Source organism: Zootoca vivipara, chromosome 4 (assembly GCF_963506605.1).
Source record: "Zootoca vivipara chromosome 4, rZooViv1.1, whole genome shotgun sequence".
Lineage (NCBI taxonomy): Eukaryota > Metazoa > Chordata > Lepidosauria > Squamata > Lacertidae > Zootoca > Zootoca vivipara.
In genome coordinates this window covers 29,294,568-29,316,011 of record NC_083279.1, presented here as the reverse complement: position 1 = coordinate 29,316,011, position 21,444 = coordinate 29,294,568, and the positions used below count along the sequence as shown (strand labels likewise).

At 40.9% G+C, this 21,444-nt stretch overlaps 1 protein-coding gene across 7 annotated transcripts in view; it reads right to left on the bottom strand.

Moving 5' to 3' along the window:
* Positions 1 to 21,444, bottom strand: part of TSGA10 (testis specific 10) — a 37,407-nt gene that overhangs the window by 13,491 nt on the left and 2,472 nt on the right. For 3 of the 7 annotated variants that reach the window (XR_009557448.1, XM_060273446.1, XM_035115561.2), the window contains exons 2-15: positions 19,920 to 20,036; positions 17,777 to 17,992; positions 16,204 to 16,269; positions 15,043 to 15,210; positions 14,101 to 14,256; positions 13,217 to 13,390; positions 12,999 to 13,076; positions 11,062 to 11,213; positions 10,524 to 10,639; positions 7,210 to 7,364; positions 5,791 to 5,846; positions 5,304 to 5,472; positions 3,463 to 3,573; positions 1,237 to 1,422 (exon numbers count right to left, since the gene is read on the bottom strand). Coding sequence is in view for 6 of the 7 variants with exons in the window: in XM_060273446.1 (XP_060129429.1) it covers positions 1,237 to 1,422; positions 3,463 to 3,573; positions 5,304 to 5,472; positions 5,791 to 5,846; positions 7,210 to 7,364; positions 10,524 to 10,639; positions 11,062 to 11,213; positions 12,999 to 13,076; positions 13,217 to 13,390; positions 14,101 to 14,256; positions 15,043 to 15,210; positions 16,204 to 16,269; positions 17,777 to 17,992; positions 19,920 to 20,036 (1,920 nt within the window). In the remaining variant the exon portion in view is untranslated. The remainder of the gene's footprint in view (positions 1 to 1,236; positions 1,423 to 3,462; positions 3,574 to 5,303; positions 5,473 to 5,790; positions 5,847 to 7,209; positions 7,365 to 10,523; positions 10,640 to 11,061; positions 11,214 to 12,998; positions 13,077 to 13,216; positions 13,391 to 14,100; positions 14,257 to 15,042; positions 15,211 to 16,203; positions 16,270 to 17,776; positions 17,993 to 19,919; positions 20,037 to 21,444) is intronic. The other 4 variants (XM_060273444.1, XM_035115563.2, XM_035115564.2 and 1 more) reach the window with 4 other exon arrangements.

Genomic DNA, 21,444 nt, shown 5'->3' with positions numbered 1-21,444 from the left:
ATTTTGAGAGGCCATCTGGATTAAAATAAAAGTGTCTAATCTTCAAAATTTTGATTTTTGGCTGCAAAATCAGATTTCAGAGCTGGGGGTAGAGAAAAGATAGAATTATTTACTTTAGAAAACAAAAACACATATTATTTCTTACTAACCACACTGTGTACAGGAACCATCTTAGGATACATAATGATACCTAGAGACTATTGGTACTTAGAATGCAGAACTCTCAGCTTGGTGAAAGTCTAGAATTCATACATTTACAAAAAAAAAAAACAAGGGCTCACACCACATACTTACACATACTTATCTCAAACAGTCTCAAAGAAGCCAGAATGTGTGACAATCTTAGCAAGGTCAATGGTAGCTATTGCCATCAACTGGGTCCTGGGCTGGTGATCTGTGGTTTAGCTTAAAGCAATATGGCAGAAGCAGAACTGGAGGAGAAGCAAAGTGGCTGTGATCTCTCTGGGAACCCACATTTGCTTGGCCACACTAAGCCATGATTTGGTTTAGCATTGTGTGCAAATCGGGTCAGTGAATGATGGTCAGTGGAAGACCTCTTCCCTTTACAACAAATGTGCTTTCTGAAAGTAGCTGCTGTAGCCCACATAAGTGATACATATGTGTAAGGATCGTGGGGTGGTTGCTCACAAGTAACCACGCAGGACTCCAACCTGATTATTTACAGATTTGTTGTGCATACTATATACAGTGAAGAGCAAACAGATTCATGACTGCCCTAGTCACTAGCAGAATCCGGGAGTGCCCCCTTCCAGTTTCTACCCCAGCATAAGAACTTGGACACCCCTAATCTCCGCCTCCCCTCCTTGCGTTTGAGACCCCTGCGCAATTGGGGCAACGGAAGTAGCAAGTAGCGTCTCCCTCTCTGAGTCCTCTTGGCTGAGGCAGTGCAAGGGCTCCTACCCAACATCCTGGTGCTGACCGCCTTCCCCTCCTCATCTCCGGAGGTTTAACTGCTCTCCCGGCTGGACAGGTACTGCTGGAGAGCAGGGGCTGTGGATCCCTGTAACCCGATCTCCTGCCTCCCTCCTCCCTCAGACCCTGTGGTTCCCCCCCCCCCCGACAATATGTCTCACAATAAACTTTATCCCTTAACACTCCCAACGGAGATGAAGAACAAGGGGGAAAGTGCTGAATCGAAATGAAAAAGCTCTACTGTCCAGCTATTAAATGAAAATCAAATTGTAAAAATGGATTGCTGAGGCTTTTCAAACTTACGTGCCCTATATCTGTTTCAAGAGCCTCTGTTCGTTCTTTTAGTCTGCGGTTCTCAGATTCTGTACTGAGGAGCTCCAGTTGGACAGAGCTACAATTTGCTTCCATTTGTTGGAACTTGGATTCCCACTTTTCTGCTTGCTCATTGGCCCTATGGTAGTTATCCAAAAGATCTTGATTCTCCTTTTCCTGAAATTCAAAATTTGGTTTCATTTTTGAAATTTGAGGCCAGTTTACATATACCATGCATAGCGGGACAGCAAATTAGCTTGCATAACCACAGAGCAGGAGCCAAAGTGGTGTCTACAGATGTTTTGGACTACAACTCCCAGCAGCATAGGTAATACCCAGTGATCATTGGCTACCCCTGTCCTACAGCATAGAACACATAACCTGTGTTACAGTGCATATATGCTATCATTTGTATATCTAATCACCTGATTGCTGCAATCCTTCCACAACTTTTATGAGTGAAAGTTCATGGGAACTGGTTGCATACACCCCATATTGTTAGACAATACTTTACAATATAAATGGATGGAAAAAAGTGAACTGGCCCTTAGTAAACTATATTCACTTCAGTCCAGTTGTACTGGTGGGTATGCAGGACTTATGAACATCTGAACTATACTGTACAAAGATGGACCTGCCATGCATGTACAGCTCAACTTATGCAACATGCCCATGACAAATTTGGGGAGAATATCTCCTCCCACTCTTGCCACTCATACCACAGTAGTAAAGTTTTCACAGGCTGCAGGGAGGAAGGGAACATGACAGATGGGCAAGCCCCAGCTGTATAGTGGGGAAGGGGAAGGGCTCTGATGTTGTTCCAAGTATACCATTGCAGCTCCTTCCTCTGTAAGATCTGCTGCAAGAAAATCAAAGCAGATGAGGAAATGCCTCAGTAAACTTTTGTGTTTAGTAAAAATACAAAAAATAGTCTCATAAATTTTGTAACTGCATGCAAGCATTTTTCAGCATGCAATGCATTTTGAATTGAGGCCTTAAATAACACTAAGGCAGTTCAGATATGCATTGACCTTGCATGCCTTCTTCTACTGAGGTTATCAAATTCTTTTTGCCTTTTGCACATGTGTCAGCAGAGATTAATGCTAATGGAAAGCTTCTCCTTCCTTTTCCAGACTTTTGACCTATTTGAGATATTAATCCAAAGCTAGTTTGGCTGCAAAGCTTTTGCAATCCATAGAACATAGACAATAAAAGTAATGCAGTTTCCCAGTACTGGCTGAGTAGAATCATTTTTTAGAGCAGGGGCGGTGAATGGGATCTGGTCAACGGGCCAGATTGTCATCTCCCCCACCCCTTGTCGACAAAATTTGACATGTGGTTGGGGTAGCCCACCTACCAATACCCTGATGTCACAATGACATCAAACAACCCTTTTTTGCCTCAGGAGGAGTGCTTTGCAGAGCCTTTCACAAGACGCTTGCAAATTGCTCAGCAACATAGTATTTTGCATGGGGCTTTGCAGGTGGCACTGTGGGTTAAACCAGAGCCTAGGGCTTGCTGATCAGAAGGTCGGCGGTTCGAATCCCTGCGACGGGGTGAGCGAAAGCATGTCAAGGTGCAAGTAGATAAATAGGTACCGCTCCAAGCGGGAAGGTAAACGGCGTTTCCTTGCGCTGCGCTGCTTTGCCAGAACCGGCTTTGTCATGCTGGCCACATGACCTGGAAGCTGTACACCGTAATGACTGGACCTAATGGTCAGGGGTCCCTTTATCTTTACCTTTTTGCAAGTGTCTTGATAAGCCCCTTGCAAATTACTATCTTGCAGAATGCTTTACAAGGGTCACTGTGAACGACCTAACAAAGCTGTCAGCTCTCCTGCAGCATTTTGCACAGGACTCTCTGAAGGCTCAGTAAAACCTTTCAAATCATTAGAATGTAGACATAGGAATATCCCCCTTGACAGGAAGCACCCCATTAGACATTGCACGGTTTAGAAAACTTGCAGTTTTTCAAAGTACAGTCATACCTCAACATCCGAACGCTTCGACTTCCGAAGGTTTCGACTTCTGAAGTCGACAACCCCCAGTAGTCCTTTCGCCGTGCGCGCGTTCTGCGCCTGCGCAGAGCGGCACGCGCGGTCGGCGGATGCGCAGAAGCGTGAAATCACGGCGCTTCAACATCCGAAAACCTCGACTTACGAAGACGGCCGCGGAACGGATCGTCTTCATAAGTCGAGGTACCACTGTATACATTTACTTTAGATTTCAGCATGCTCTTCAGTCTGGAAATATCTGTATGCCAATCTTCAGTTTTCGCCTTCAGATTATCAAGTTCATTCTGACATTCACTGAGTTTGTGATGCAGAATCTGTCAAAGAAATGTGAAACATTGTTTTAGGCAAGCATTTCATATTCTTTCAGGTTTGACTATATTTTAGAAGTAGGATTAGGTGTCGTAAAGTGTTACAATTAAAGATGCATTCCTACCAGTAAATATAAAAGGAGAAATACGAACCTTCAAGATGAAGCAAAATTCTAAATAAAATTTAGAGTTAGCAGAATAAGCCTGAAGTAACACGCATGTGCAAACACAGGGCTGGCCCAATACATTTTGGCATCTGAGGGGAACCACAAAATGATATCCCCTTCTCCCTGGCAGGGAAGGAGATGTGAGTGAAGGTCCATGTCAGGAACAAGAGGGGAATAAAACTCTACACTGGGATCTACTGCTTTTCCCTTTTCTTGCGAGGAAGCCTATTCAGCATAAGGGAATTTCCCTTTAAAAAAGGGAGAACTTGACAGCTATGCACTTGAGCACCTTGCTCATGGGTGGGCTGGTCCTACACACACACACACACACACACACACACACACACACACACACACCTGTACGTGGAGAAGATGAGAAACTGACTGAGATGATGGGGGTGTGACCAACAGATAAAGACTAGTCTGTGTTTCCTGTCTTCAGCAGCAAGAGAGCAGCATAACCCATATGATGACGTGTTAACCACCTCCAGAGAACAGTGTTATGAGTTTGTGGGTACTAGACACCCTAAATTTCAGGGTCCAGTTGTTAGAATTTAATCAATGTTTGGAGTGTTAAAACTGAGTGCAAGACCTGTGTATTAAGCCAGATCCTGTAAATTAAACTGCCTGCTAGACTTAATCCTTAAATTAAGTGAAATGCTAAGAGCTAATTAAGGTAGGCTAACTTCCTTGTGATGGGACCCAGGTGGCGCTGTGGGTTAAACCACTGAGCCTAGGGCTTGCTGATCAGGTCAGCGGTTCGAATCCCTGTGATGGGGTGAGCTCCTGTTGCTCGGTCCCAGCTCCTGCCAACCTAGCAGTACGAAAGCACGTCAAAGTGCAAGTAGATAAATAGGAACCGCTACAGCAGGAAGGTAAACGGTGTTTCCGTGTGCTGCTCTGGTTCGCCAGAAGTGGCTTTGTCATGCTGGCCACATGACCTGGAAGCTATACGCCGGCTCCCTCAGCCAATAATGTGAGATGAGCGCGCAACCCCAGAGTCGGTCACGACTGGACCTAATGGTCAGGGGTCCCTTTACCTTTACCTTTACCTTAACTTCCTTGTGAGGAAATCACCTGGGGTGATAGGCCATTAAGAAGACTATAGAGGATCAAAGGGACGCTGTGTGGAATGACAAATGGTTGTGACCCCTGCTCCATAGCTAAAGCAAGAAGAAGTGTGGGCTGAAAACTTAGAGGTTAGAGTTAAGGCTGTGATGTAATGTGGTAGTAAAGCAGCGAGCTAGAGGCAAAGGCAGAGAGCACCATGACTGATGCTCCTTTGAATCCAGGGCTGTCCCTATGGAGGAAGCAAGACCCAGAGTGATGCTGGGAACCCCTCCGTCATAGGCTCAGGTTGTATATATCTGTAAACAAACCATATATCATAAAGACACCTGTGCCTCATTTTCCTAAAGGAAACGCAAACCCTTGAACTCCCTGGAAACTTGCACTGCTCAGAGATTGAGGGTAGTGTGGAACAGTATCCTCCCTAGTTAGTCACAAAACAGTTCCTGGTTAATAGTGGAAAGGTAAATATGAGTTGTATTCAAATTTGACAACATATACCTGATTCTCCTCCTTAAAGCCATAAAGCTGTTTTTGTAGATTATCATTCTCCCGAATTAACCCTTCTTTCTCTTCGCTATTCTGAGCAAGTTCATTATTAGATTCATCCAAAAGTTGATGTAGTTTGGTAATATCCTGTTCACACCTGCGGAGTGCTTCAGTAGAATGCCTGGGCAGTAAATTATAAAATGAAAAATACATGCATATTAAAACAGAATTACTCAAAAATAATCCACAAATAATCCTTGTTATTGCACGAAAATGTCCCTCATCATATGATTTTAGATAGAAGTGCTTATTTAATAAAACATTTTAAAAATATTGAATATATCTAATATTACAAGTTATAAATATAGAATAGATTAATATAAATATAATATAAATATAGAATAGATTAATTTATATATGTTAATTCTAACAGAGTAGTTCTCAAGTTAAGTAAAAATAACTTTAAAAGAAAGAACTAAATCCAGAGTTTACATCTTACTTTGTTGATTCCTCCATATCAGAAAGAAGGCACTTCAAATCTGAAATGGTCTTTTCCTTGAAAATAAATAAAAACGTAGTTTTCCTCAGTTAGTAAAAAAGAGATGAACAAAACAGGAAATAGTCTGTTTTTTCATGTCGGTTTCTGTTGTTCAGTAATATTTTATAAGATTGCAATTCTAATCATCCTTATATGAGACTAAACTCCAATGAACAGAGGATTACTTCTGAGTAATTTTATATAAGCTTGCACTGCACAGGTTTTTAACATTTTGACTGCAATTGACTGCAATCCTATATCCACTTGCTTGGGAATAAGCTTCACTGAGCTCAGTGGGGCTTACTTCTAAGTAGACATGCATGTGATTGCAATGTTAAGCTGCCAGAACGGCAAAATAAATATGGTAGAGATTTAATATCATGGCACAGGCAAACCTTTCAGCAAAAGTCTCAGAAATCTCTGAACTGTGGAGCTGGAAGGGGGCGGGATGAACCCTTTCATGTGACATGGTTTCCTCAATCAAAATGCCCCCTAAAATTGCTATTAGAATCTCAACATATACAACATAGTGGTTACAGAGTCTCTGGCTGCAAGACCTACAAAGAGCATGTACAGGGATAGAAAGTTATTTGCAAAAAATTATAGCATTTTAACAGTTTTCTAAATGGTAGTAAAGTTCCTCATTCTATATTTAAAACTGTACTTAAATGTCGTAATCATATTATTATTAGTATTATCAGTGCCCATTGTTCAGTCCCAGCTCCTGCCCACCTAGCAGTTCGAAAGTATGTCAAAGTGCAAGTAGATAAATAGGTACCGCTCCGGTGGGAAGGTAAATGGCATTTCTGTGCACTGCTCTGGTTTCACCAGAAGCAGCTTAGTCATGCTGGCCACATGACCTGGAAGTTGACTGCGGACAAATGCCAGCTCCCTCGGCCATTAAAGCGAGATGAGCGCCGCAACCCCAGAGTCGTCCGCAATTGGACTTAACGGTCAGGGGTCCCTTTACCTTTACCTTTAACAGCACCTGCTATACTGCTTCACAGCCTACAGAGTGAGAGGAGTGCGCAATCCCAGAGTCGTCCACGGCTGGACCTAATGGTGAGGGGTATCTTTACCTTTAACTTTATGTTTAAACTAAATCTAAAAAGCACCAATTTTATTAAGCAGAATGTTTTAACCCTCCTAATCCACGTATTTGCATATTAAAACAGAATTACTCAAAAATAATCCACAGAAATGTCAATTTCTCACCATTAGCACAAACTCATACTTGTACCATTTACTTTGACCAAATGCCTGTAATGTGTACTTTCAAAAGCTACATGCCGAATATGAAGTCTCCTTCCTGCACAAGCAGGAAAAAAATCTAAATGTGATGAATCTTAAATATCTAAACATTTACATATCAAAACTTACTTTAATGGCCAAGCTTTCTTCAAGGGAGGCAACTTTATCTGATTTCTCTTCCAGAAGCTCATGTAAAGAATCCTTTTCTGTATCTAGTTCAGTTATGGCATCATTGAGAGTACAAATATCTTCTTGTTGAACAAGATTTTGTTTTGAAAGCTTTTCTGGAAATATTAGAATTTCATTATTTTATCAGTTTAAAATAACCTTTGGTAAATAGGCTGTGATCAAGCAACAACTCTGATGAGCATACAAATATTTATTATAAAAATAAAAAATACTTCCAGTAGCACCTTTATTTTTATTTTGACTGCGTCAGACCAACACGGCTACCTACCTGTAACGAATATTTATTAGGCATGTGCAATCATGTACAAGTTCCCATCCCCCTACATTCTGGCCAAACTGCAAACTTTTTAGTTTAAGTTCCAGAGGGGGGTAGCTAAGATAGTCTTGCAGAAAAAAACAATGAACAGTCTTGTGACATCTTAAAGGCCAACAATTTATTGCAGCATAAGATTTTGTGGAGTACAGTCCACTTCATTTTATCCTGAGTTGTTGGTGCATGTACATGATTGGGGGCGGGGAGGCAGAGGGGGTGGGGTGAAACTGGAAACAATGAGGTCAGAAGAAAATGAAATACAAAGGACAGTCATAATTTCCTTAACAGTGATCATTCACAAAAAGAAGAGTGCAGGGCCGTCTTAAGGACACCCAGCGCCGTGGCGCAAAGGTCCCTCCAGCACCCCCTCTCTTTCCCAAAATTTAGCCTGGGGCAGAGGGTGCCCTGGCGAAAGGTTAAGTGTGGATGTGTCCTAAGTTTGTACATGCTGAGGCAATGGATAGGGAGCACAAGAGAAGCAGAGTCCGCGTAGCCACCCACAGCAACACTCACTTTTCTCGCACGCTTCCCACTGCAAGAAAGCGCATCGCACCAGCCCGTGCCACACGAGTTTTCCCACTGGAATGCAAACACGTGTTGAGCGGCCGACCCTCACGGACCTCCCCATTGCAGGTCCAACTGCATATGTGGCGATATCCCTGCCGCCAGTGATGATGTCACGGGTGCATCGTCGGAGCCCCCCTTGCCAACGGCAGCCTCAGCGCGCCTGGAGAAGCATCGCAAAGTGTCTCTTCAGGACGTTCCCTTAGCCACCTGGCATGCGCCCAGGGCCGCTGGCGGCGGTGGGGTCTCCATCTGGGCGCTGCCCTGGGCTGAGGGCGGGTTGGGGGAAGGGCCAACTCCCTGCCCCGGGAGCTGAGGGGTGGAGGGCGCAGCCGGGGCCCGCTGCTTAGGCGGCCCTTCCCCGCCAGCAAGGAGCCCCACCTTCCGTCCCCTCCCATGACTCCTTGGCCCTGGGAGGTTTCCTCCCGATGGGCGATGTTTCCCTTCCTTTCCCGGAGCTGCCTTCCCCACGCATCCCTTGCCGCTTGGTGCTGCTGCTAACTCCCCAATTGCCAGTGCGGCCGAGGGAGAGGAGGCGGCAGCGGAGCCATAGGGCTTAGTGGCTCTTTGCACCCTGCCAATGCTGGGGTGCCCCTGAGAGGCTGGCACCCTGGCGCAATGAGCCACTAGCCCCTATGGGAAAGATGCCTCTGGAAGAGTTAATAACAAGACAACCTGACATTGCTAAGTTACTTAACACATATAGTGTGATTTTTTTTTTAAAAAAATCTATTGTGCTCATTCTATCCACAATGATAGCACTGAACCTCCCTCACCTGAGGCCTGGGGAGGAAGTGCACAATGGGGGAAACTGGTCTAGCTGCTCACCACTTGAAATGCATATAACACTTGAAATGCATGTGTATAAATGTGTAGCATTATTATTGCCATATTTTCCAATAATTTTCAAATACTTCTAAATAACTTTATATAAATACAGCACAAACACCATCACATGGATTTGTCCTTAATTGTCAAACCTGGCCCAAGTAGCCAATAAAATTGAACATTTCTGTAGCAGCATTTTGGGGCTCTATACCTTGCATCACATTCTTGTAATGACACAGGCTGTGGGTAGCCAATGTGGTATGTTCCAGTAAGACTACGATTTCCATCATTCCTGACCACTGCCATGATGACCATGGCTTATGGAAATCATAGTCCAAAATCATATGAAGGGCACCTCATTGGCTACCCCTGCTCTATGAAAAGGACACCTCTCTGTGCCTAAGGCTTGTGGGATGTAGTTTTGTTACTGTTTTTACAGTAAGGTGCTTGGATCAAGGAGATTTCAATCATGACCTTGGTGAGCAAAGCAGCAAATTTAAATCATTGATTTAAATTTTAAGTATTATTTATTATTCAGATACTTCCTATATAAAAAAGTACATATTCACTGGTACTAAAGCCATAGAAACAAATATTCCTGACTAAATAAATCACAGAACTTAGGCAGGAACTTGGCACAAAACAGATATAAAAGATTATCCATATGTATTAGTGGGTGACACAGTAAATTGTTTGCATAAAAAGGCTTGCTGAAATAACCAAGTCTTAAGTTGGCACTTCCAGCTAATTACAAACAATGCCAACTTGATTTCACTGGGTAGAGTTTCATAACTCCAGTGCCAAATGCACAATTCTTCTTAAGGAAAGTCTGACACTATCAGGCACCATCAGACATTCCTCAGAGACAGGCTGCAAAAGTCAGGCAGGGGTATAATGCATGGGTAGGCAAACTAATGCCTGGGGGCTGGATGCGGCCCAATCTCCTTCTAAATCTGGCCTGCAGACAGTCCAGGAATCAGCATGTTTTTACACTAGTAGAATGTGTCCTTTTTAAAAAAAAAATGCATCTCTGGGTTATTTGTGGGGTTTGCCTGATGTTTTTACATGAGTAGAATGTGAATGAATGAATTTATTAATATGGTCACAGACCAGCTTCGAGTAGAATGTGTGCTTTTATTTAAAATGCATCTCTAGGTTATTTGTGGGGCGTAGGAATTCGGTCATTATTTTTTTCCAAAATATAGTCCGGCCCCCCACAAGGTCTGAGGGACAGTGGACCGGCCCCCTGCTGAAAAAGTTTGCTGACCCCTAGCAAGGAGTATGGTAGGATTTTAAGCCGCAGGTGTTTAGGCTTAATATACTAATAGTGAGACCTTGAAGATAGTTTGGTAGCATACAGCTAGCTAAATGCAACTCTCACAATATAGGTGTTATATTTTGTCAATAGCCAGCACCTGAGAACCAGGCTGCATAATTCTACACCAGCCTCAAGGGTAGCCCCACATAAAATCATATTGCAATGGTCCAATAAATAATCATGTATAAATATATTATAAAAATTACTCAAAGGTTAGCATTTGAAACTTACCATTTTTTTCATCTAAACACGTAATTTTATCTTGAATGAGCTGTAATTCATATTTTTTCTTTGAGAGTTGTCGTTGGGCTTCTGTAATGTTATGCTCCATTTTTTCATTCATCATGCTAAAAATTAACAAAGGGCAATTTAAATTTATCTTTCCACACAAACTTTGCAATAACATTAAAAGGGATCTCATGATAAATGGCAACTAATGAAAAGCTAGTGACTATGGAGCAAGGGAATTTTGTGGACACATAATTAACAGTTAATAAAATCTAAGCACAAGCTACTGAACTCTTCACATATAAGTCAGTGCAAGTCAGGTATCAGGTAATTTAGAATTAGTGTATGAAATAAGCCAACTTAACTAAAGAGCAGCTATTGCCAAAGTAGAACATACAGTATATCACCACCCTTTTAAACATTATTATTTATATCCCATTAATAAGCCTAGTTCATATCTCAAAAAAGTTAACATTATAGCCAGTCAACAGACAGAAATTTAGAAACATAAAATATTTGATTCAACACATATTTTAGTTACCTCAGTGAAGCGTTAGTTGCTTTTTGCCTGCTTAGTTCACTTTCAAAATCTACTGCTCTTTTTGCCAATATTTTCATCTCCATTTCTAGAGACTCAATTGTCTCCTTCATTAAAGCCATCTTTGATGTTTGATCTAATCGCTCATTGTCAAGCTGAGACATTAAAGTGACAAGGAATTATTGCTTTATATAACATCCGACTACTTCAATTAACGTACACTTTTACTTAGGAATTATTTATGTTGCCTTTTCAGACTTTTTATAGAATTTGGAAGGAACCCAAGGGTCATCGAGTCCAACCCCCTGCAATGCAGGAATCTTAGCTAAAGCATCCATGACCGATGACCAACCAACCTCTGCTTAAGAGCCTCCAAGGAAGTTGTCTCCACACAAATGCAGAGTATGGGAGACAAACAAGACGAATTGGAGCTTTTAATTCAGGATTGTAAGTATGACCTGGTAGGCATTATTGAAACCTAGTGGGATGAGACCCATGACTGGAATGTAGAAACTGAAGGGTATAACCTGTTTTAAAGGAATAGACCAAGCAGGAAAGGTGGAGGAATAGCATTATATGTAAAGGATGTGTATACTTGTGAAGAAATCCATGGAAAGCAGACTGAGAGTATATGGGTAAAGACTGTATGAGAAAGAAACAACAGTGACCTTACTGTGGGGGTCTGCTATAGACTGCCAAGCCAGACAGAAGACTTGGATGATGCAGCAGAGCCCCCCTCCAATGCAGCAAAGCATTAACCACACTAGGGACCCAACCAGTCAGTCCCCCTCTGCTAGATTTAATAAGCCAGGAGGGACAGGGGTCAAGGGTGCATGTGGTCAGATGCATTGCCACCAGCATCTTGTCCACCTCGGCTGATTGCATTATCTTAATCAAGACAGCCAAATATAACACGATGCATAGCAGAGCAAGGACCTGATTAGCTTAAAAATAGGCAGTTCTTTAATGGACAAATTGGGAGTATTGATGCTTTTTTGCCAAAGCACACAAAACCCTGGAGATAACCTTGAATGGAGAGCAAATCAGTCTCCTATTTTCTTTTCCAGTAAGATTTTATCTTATATACTACAGTTTCTAGGACTAATTCCTTAAAAATATATTTCCCTTTAATAAAGGTTACAGGTTACAGTGAGAATCGAAACCCTTTGTTACAATAAGCCCACTGGCTACTGACCCGTTTCTGGGCACAACTGAAATGTTGGTCATGAGCTATAAAGCCCTATACACCTTGGGTCCAGGCTATCTCCCCTAGATAAGCCTGACCAGGTTTTGAAATCTTCAGGGGAGACCTTTCTCTCCATTTGCCACCCTCACAGGCAATTTGGTGGGGACATGGGAGAGGGCTCTTTGGTGGCTGCTCTCAGATTGTGGAACTCTAGTCCATGGAAGGTTAGGTTGGCCCTCTCTCTCCTTTCACTGGCAGGCAGACTTTTTTTGTTTAGATAGGCCTTTGGCCACTATTGTGGAAGGGACATTTAATGGTATGAATTGCATATTTTCTCCTCCTCTTGTTGTTGGGTTTTTTAAATGGTTAAGTTGTTTTAATTCAGTGTTGTTTTTAATGTGGTAACTTATTCATTTATTTATACTTATAACTGTTTGGTGTGCTTTATAGCTGTATCTGTATTTAATGCATGTTGTGAGCTACCTTGGGTCTGACTCCTGCACTGGGAGAAAGGCGAGTTATAAATAAATAAGCAAACAAACAAATAAAGCTCTGTATAGATTACTAAATAAAAACAACGTAAGAATTAATGCATTCAAATAATTGCATGTTTCTTGAATAATGTAGTAAGAGTTGTATTTTTATACAAAAAAAATCACTCAATGTATCTTTTCAATGTCTCTGTCATTACAGGCTTCTAACCACTTGTTTAACGTTTACTATATATTTAAAATAAGGAAACATTTCCCCTTACACTCTGAACATTTAACTCCAGTTCCTCAACTCTCTGTTCCAGGTGAGCTTTTTCATTAAATGCAGTCTCTTGAGCAATCTGTATCAAACAAAAACATAAATCAAATACATTTAGTATAATAAAATTTAATCTATTAGATTAGATACCACACAACGGTCTTGGCAATTGTCTTATGTTGAACAGATGTTGCACAAATGAATTTGGATAAAAAGTCAAACCTTTAACCTCTCTCTCAAGCTATCTCGTTCAGTGGACATCCTTCGGAAATCAGAAATAGCTGCATCCCTTTCTGATTCCACACGCCTCAAAACAGCTTGTGCAGTCATCGCAGTTTTGGATGCTTTCGGGAGTTTCATAGCTTCTTTTCGCAGTTGACTTATTTCATCTTGGGCCTATCATTCAAAATTAAAACTCAGATGCAGATTTGTCCAATTCAAGACAACTTAAATTGTAACTAGCCTACCAAAGACAAAACTGGAACCAACTTACTTCAGCAGATATATACAAAGTGAATACAACCCACAATGTCATATCCACAAATAGCCCAAGCAACAGAGAAGGCCTGTTGTTATTAAAACCTGCTTAGGTTGGGAGCTATCCAGAGGCATCAGGCTGGCACTGTGGAAACATGATCCTGGAATAAATCAATCCTTGATCTAATTCATCAAAGTTCTTTCTATGTTCTTGATAGTTTGTATAGGAGCAGCTGGCAGGGAAGAGTGTCACCGTGGACCTGCTGTGTATCAGGATGGTGAAGAAGTAAGGCAAAGTAGCAATTCAGTTATGGTGGTTTAGGCACACCGGCAGAGCCAATCCAGCATACCTACTACCATATTTGAACCACCCTGTCCTCACTACCACCCTACTCTACCCCATCCTGTTACATGGCAGCAGCAGTGCAACTAGGTCAGGTCTGTGGTACCACCCCTTCCCACTAGCTGCTGCTCATATTACTTTCCATGATGGAAGAGATAACATCTATTTATTCATTCATTCATTCATTATCTTCAAAATTTCAAAACTTTTCCTCCCAATGTAAATGTACAAGCAGGATACAATAATAAATTATTACCAGAATATTCCATTTGCCTGTAAACATTACCTGATCATAAAGTTCAATAACTTTGTCTCTTTCTGCTGTGAGAACCTTGATGTTGCCTTGAACTTCTGCCATGTGACGTTCATATCTTTCCAGCATTGTCTTATATTCATCACGGTCTCTCAACATTTGCTGAAATTCTGGATCAGATTTACATCCCTAAACAGTTAATGAAGAGAAGTTGATTTCCTTTTCTACTGCTTTTGATTTATCAATCAATCAATCCATAACATCCATAAGTCACAAACATTAGAATTTGATTGGATTATCCAGTTTTAAATTATTCAGGAAGATGGTGGGCAATATCCAACTAAGTCTTAATCAGAGACTTTAAGTCTATTGAATTCAATTAATCTACTTTGAGTATGACTAACCATTGGATATCATTCTGTCTGTTCAGTTCATATTAATCTGTGCACGATTAACTTTTCTGAAATGCTTTTTGTTAGATACTATGTAGAATGTGATTAATTCTATTGTAATGAGTCTAAATAAAGATTTAAGTTGACGGATACCTTGATAATAGTATAAACCTATGTACGTATCACAAAGTTAGAAATGACAAAAGATAATGTAGTACAACATCTTCCCAATGACAGAACCATCCATCCACCAATCCATCATCAATTAGTGCTTGCAATCCAACAGCAGTATGCAGCAACCAGATAGCATGCATGCCAGAAAATGCAACCTATATTTTGTATGCATTAAGTTGCAATTCTAACTTATCAGGGAGCAAGTTCCATTGAACTCATTGGGCCTGCTTCTGAGTAGGAATGCACAGAACTGCATTGTAAAGCTGCTTAAATCTTACTGACTTCAACAGGATTTAGGTAGCGTGATTAATTAACTTCAGTCCCTCGCTAACATATTGATAGTGCCAAGTAATCAAAATCAGCTGAAGAAATGCACAAATATATACTTTAATAAAGCTGAAAAATATACCCGGATGGGGGAAAGCTCCTTTGAAACAGAATGAGAGGAGCTGCGCCTAGGACTTGATGTATTTCGAAGCATTTTTTTCAATTGATATCTGTCTTCTTCTGCTGACTTCATAGAATTGTCAAGCCTTGAGGGACGCCTCTCCTGTGATATTTCAATGTTTGAGGAAGGCTTTTAAGTGCCAAAGCGAAAAAATTATTACTATAAACATACTTTTCCAACTAAGACAAATATTTACACATTTCTACAGAAACAAGATTTTGTATGCTTCAGATTTTCTGAATTTACCTTATTATAAAATCATTAAAGCTGTTTCTGTCAAGACTAATACTGTAGAGTTGGTTGTATGAAGCAGATTTCACAATAAAGGCTGGGAAGAGTGGGAGAACCTAGCATGCATGTGGCTATGAATGCCTATCACCACTGAACAAATTTCATAGCTGACAACTTAAGTGAGAGAAGAAGATTGGTTTTGCCACCTGCCTTCTCTTTCCTTCTTTGTCCTTTATAAAGCAGGGTGTGGATGAAAAATAGGGCACTTTTGCCAATCTTTCTGCTAGACAGGGGTGGGTGGGGAATACACAGAGCTTCCTGGCTTGGGTGCAGGTGCACATAGTACACTCTGTAAGTGAAAAGAATGTAAGTATGAAATGGCACACCCAAACCATTCTGACAGGTAGATGAGATTTCTAAGGAAAGAGGCTCTAGGAAAAAGGTTTCCTTATAAACAGATTACTCCTTGAATTTCTGTACTTGAAGAGAGTATATCTCTAGGTAAAAATTTTAAACCCGCCCACCAACTCCACACACCTACTGGTTGTTAGGAAAGGGTGCAGTAATGACCATGTTCAGTTTGCATCCCCAATGTCTTCCCATGTGCTCAGAGATGCAAGCTGAATATGAAAGAATTGTGCCCATTGCTTTCTGTGTTACAGACATGCAGGGAGGTCAAACCACTGTTAATGCTGAAGAAAGAGAAATCTCACTGAAAAGACATAATATGCAGAATAAGGGCATTTTGAATATTATGTATTCTTAACACCACAATTATGCATTTAAATATCTTATGAAAGACATATCAGTTGTACTAATCTGTGCAAATGTTTTTTGCAATGTACATATGATATGAGGTTTTATCAGCAAAAATAAAGATATGCAACTTACAGAGCTAAGGGCACTGATTTTATGTTCCAATTTCCGTATAGTATTTTGTTGGCATTTAATCTGGGACTAAAATGAAAAGAAAAATATGATTAGTTAGTCAACTGAAAATAGAGCATTTGGCAAATATTTTTCACTGACTAATAATGCATTTGGATAACTCATTAAGATGAGCCAAAAATGACAAACCCAGTAGAGGTGGGGTGCCAGTCAGTTAGCACGGTGGTTTTCAACCAGTGTGCTGTGGCACTCAGGGGTGCTGTCCCTCTTTCCTTCCTTCCCTTCTCTGATGTCCTCTTGCATCTCTGAGACTCTGCCTCCCAAAGGCTTACCCAGCTGTTTGTTGTAGCAGCCCTGGCTACAAGCTCTGCAGGCAAATGGTGCCTCTGAGGCTGGCCATGGAGTGCTGGTTGCCAGGAACTGAGGTGGCCTCAGAGTAAGCATGTAAGTGGGTGAGGGAGGCCAAGCAGGCAGGCAGCTGCTGTGCTGGCCTTTCTTGTGCTTGCTGTGTGCAAGGCCTGCCTGGGAGCTGAGTGCCTGGTAATTTCTACCATGCAGGCCCAGCAGCACCTGCTGCTGCCACTGCTGCCTCCCAAGGTAAGGTGCTGGCCTCATGTTCACCTTTGGCCAGTCTCCATTGGACCACTAAGGCTGGGGGCATCCTCTTCCCAGGCTCCTTTGGAGCAGTGTGAGGAGGCACCTCTCTTTGGGCAGGGAGGGCAGCTCAGAGTTGGGCACAAGGTAGATCAGGATCTACTGATAAATCTCTGTGGGATTTGAAGCGCAGGGAGTTTGAAAAGTAACCAGACACCTACTGGATTACATTATCCAATAGGTGTATAGTTACTTTTCAAACACCCTATAGATTCGTAAGGATTTTTGACTCCTGGTTGTTTAACAATAGCAGCAACACAATGAATCCCTCCTAAATTATCCAGCTGGAATGAATAAAGCTTAGGGTAACCAGGAGTGGATTTTTATGTTGAAGGACTGCGAGTTGAGTTCTGATAATATAAAAGTATTACTCAAAACAAATTCATGTGCTCAGAATTCTTTAAGTCTAAGTGTATGCCCTTTATACCAGACTCCAACTGGTGGATATCACAGTTTCAATAGTGGTGCCTGCAAGTTTACCCTCCTCTGCTCCCTCCCTCCTCTAGGCTAAATGTCTACAATATTTTTTGACCTACTTGGTGAGCAGTGTGTGTGTGTGTGTGTGTGTACGCTGTAAAATTCTTGGAACACTGAGAGAAAATAGGAAACTCTCTTATTCTGAGATAGACCTTTGATCCATCAGTTCAGTAATGTTTACAGTACACTGACTGACTGACAGCAGCTCTACTTGGAGATGCTGGGGACTGAATCTGGGAATTTCTGCATGCAAAGCAGATGCTCATTCACTGAGCTACAGCTCTTCCAATGGGTTACAATTCCAGTATTTCACATATATGCAAACTCTTAAAACTACATGAGCATTCAGAAATGGACATTTCTCCTGTAATTGTGAAACTAATTTCAAAAAGAACAAACTATAAAAGCATTGCATGTATAAAATTTTCATTATTAATTCAAGTACCTTGGCTTCTGCAATTTCCTGGTCTGCACTATCCAATACAAATTCTTTTTCTTTTTCCAGCTGTTCTGCTATCTTGTCTACATGAGCAAGCTCTTTACAGAGATATTCATTCTTACTTGCCAAGTTACCCACTTGAGTTGTTACTTCTTTCTTACTATCAAGTATTTTTGTAACATACTTCTCCAAATCAATATTTTTTGTTCGCAGTTCTTCAACCTTGTAAGTCAAAAAGAACAAAATTGTTTCACTTCTCTTACATCTTAAAAGTCTTGGCAGCAAGACATTAGTTCCTGAGCAGCTGACCATGGTTAAGGTACATTGAAACTGCTTGCTCCCACATGGAAAAAAAACAGCAAGGACCAGTGTGCTTCAAAAGTGATATGCTGAATTGTTCAGAAAATCTGATAATGGTTGGATAATGAGAACTTTTAAGGCCAAAGTGACCAGCCTATAAAAGCTGGGTCACACCACTGATTTAATTTAAAGCAGAGGAATGAAGTGTTATTAAAATTGCAAAATAATTAGTCCAGAAGTGAAAGTCAAACCCAGCTCCCATGTTCTTCCCACCAAATCACCTCATCTTGCCTCATCTTACAGAAGGGCTCAAAGACTACATGCAAGCTCATGGGGGCAAGGGGAACTCATGTTGCAGCCTGCCATCATCATGCCCTATAGGGCCTCCAGCTGTATGGAAATTGTTATTTTTCATTTGGAACCTGAATGACAATGAAGCTTTTAAAATCTGCCCACGATGCATGTATGTCAAATTCAGTGTCTTAATTCTATGGTTAGAAAGCTAGAACATATAATGCAGCTCATGGAACGTGCCTAATTATGCAGCAACTTTGTTTCTAAGGATCTTGAATGATAACAAAGTTCCATGTAAAACATACAATAGAGCCTGAAGCATGAAATAAAACCCAGGATCTATGGCTTTCCCATGGAGGGAGCCTACTAGAATAAAATCTGTCCAGTAATACTAGCAAGGTTATAATACTGTCTTGCATGACATACTAATCCTAGTGAGACTGTGCAAGTATGCAAGCTCCAGGAGTGGAGCTCACAGCTGTTTTGCTTAGAATGTGGTCTGAACCAGGGCTCATGGTTAAACTCTCTCCTTGGTAACAGCAAGCTGTAAACAAGAATAAACTTTGGTTACAGTTCATGGCTAGTGAAGAGCCCTGGTTTGGACATGGTAAGTCAAATTATGGCTTACCTTAAGTGCAGCATGGCAGCAAAAAAGATCAGGGGGGAACAAAGCAGCTGCAAGCTCCTGCCCCAAAACCAACATGCTCACATCTCACTAAAATCAAGTTTGGCTTAGCATGTCATGCAAACCAGCCCTATAAAATACACTTTAATTCAAGAATGTTCTGCTACTGCCACTGCTAATATTGTAGCCTTTAAGCAAATGAGCAGTCTTTTTTAAATACTGTTTTTATTTATTTTCATGGTACAGAAGATAAGTTTTGAGAAAACAATGGTTACAACAGTAAACTACAAGTAACTTGTCCTGATAAAATTACAGACTTTTATCATGCCATGTGTTAAAGTTTCATTTGATAACTCTAAGAGATCATGCCACATTTTCCCATGAGTGCTGGTGGATTCCTGCCACAGTCTGAATAATTTATGTATTCAATAAATATTTGCTATATGTTATATAAAAGGAGTATGGATTGTGTTTGCCCTTTGCTGCTCATGAGCAATCTTATGATCAGCATATGCTCTTCTGATCAATGCAATGATATCAAATCTGGCAAACACGATATTCATCCATTTCTAAAGAATCCATAAACTTAGTTTTGTCAGGTCTGAATCAAGACTGATAAAAGCCAAGTAGTCCTGATGCAGCTAAGTACTGTAATTACTCTCCATATACCCCCGGTAAACAAATGAGCTAAACCTATAGGGTTTTTGCATTGGGAAGGCCCATTAGTACAAAGGGATATTGTCATAATAAAATGCCATCACAGGTTGATTAATTATATAGTCATTACAATGTAACTATTGAACCCATGCAATTATTTTGTCCCTACATTTCTAATGAGCGGACAAATCCATTTTTCACAGCAAAATGTTATGTTTATGGTCTAGTTTAGTTGTTACAAATAGCCAAAATTTCAGAAAAATATGACAGAACCTCTGATTGCAGTTGTTGGATGATTTTGTCTTTCCTAACGCTGTCTTCTGATTTTGAAGCTCTCTCGCTTTCAGAAAATGGACAACCTAACACAAGCTCTTCTCTTGTTGTCAACCTCTGGGGAAAAAGAAGCAAAAACTGTTTAAAGAACAGTCCTGTTTTGTGATAGTCTATTTCTGCATTCGGCTGAAAAAATGCAAGTTTTGATTTTGAATGCCATAAGGTATTGTAAATTGGATGAGATCAGGGCTGGCTGGAAAACCACAGTTGAAGTGTGCTCATCTATGGTTCATCAACAAATTTCTAGGTTAAAAACCAAGTCACAAGACAGGTGGCGAAATATGAAAAAATAACTGTGAAAGAAAATATATTCACAAAATGGTTAATATCATCTTTGTATAAATCTATTATAGAGGTTCAGCTTTTCCCTCAGCAAAATTTGAGGCGGTGGGAACTAAATTTGGGTTTAGAAATTGAAGAAGAGGCAGGGTACAGATTGTGGGCAAAAGTGCCATAAAAATGCATATCGGCAACATCCAGAGAAACAGCCCTTAAAATGGTGTACAACTGGTACTTAATACCTTGACGCCTAGCCTATATAAAAACAAATGGTTCTCCCATATGTTGGAGAGGATGTCCCACTATAGGGACATATCAGCACATGTGGTTGGAGTGTCCAAAAATAGAAGTTATAGAAAGAATGTAGTAATAACTAGGGCCATCTTAAATGTTGAGCTTAGTCCTACTTCTCTAACAGTTCACAAGCATAGGCATAGCCAGGATTTATGTTAATGGAGGCAGGACACCCACATGTCATTATTCTCTAGGAGTCATCTAGTCTAACCCCCTGCAATGCTGGACTCTCAACTAGATCATACATGACTGATGGTCATCCAACCTCTGCTTAAAAACCTCCAATGATGGAGAGTTCACAACCTCCTAAGGGAGGGCGTTCCACTGTCGAAGAGCTCTTACTATCTGAAAGTTCTTCCTGGTGTTTAGTTGGAATCTCCTTTCTTGTAACTTGAATTCATTGGTTCAGGTCCTAGCCTCCAGAGCAGGAGAAAACAAGATTAATCCATCCTCCATGTGAAAGCCCTTTGGATATCTGATCTTAGATGACTATCAAATATAAAGGGCTGTTACATGGAGGATATTATGACGCATGAAAGCAGACAATCATACTCTGGAAAGCCTCAGCAAATAGTGCTGTATCCCAGTCTCATACACTCCCCTTTTTATATTAACATGCACCATTAAAACAACATCACAGAACTCAAAGCTATTCACACTGATTTTTCTGCTAAAAGATAAAAGTCTGATAATGACTTTGAAAAAGCAATGCTAGAATTTCAGTAAATTTTGTGTTTAAAGGAATATTTTAAAAATACCAGATAAACATCTATCACTTATATACGCTCTCCATGATTACATGTTTACAGGGCTAGGTGATTTGGTGTTGAGAAGGAAGCAACTGGAAGTCTCCCCATTGTATTTGCAACCACAGTTACGTGCTTAGTAGGTT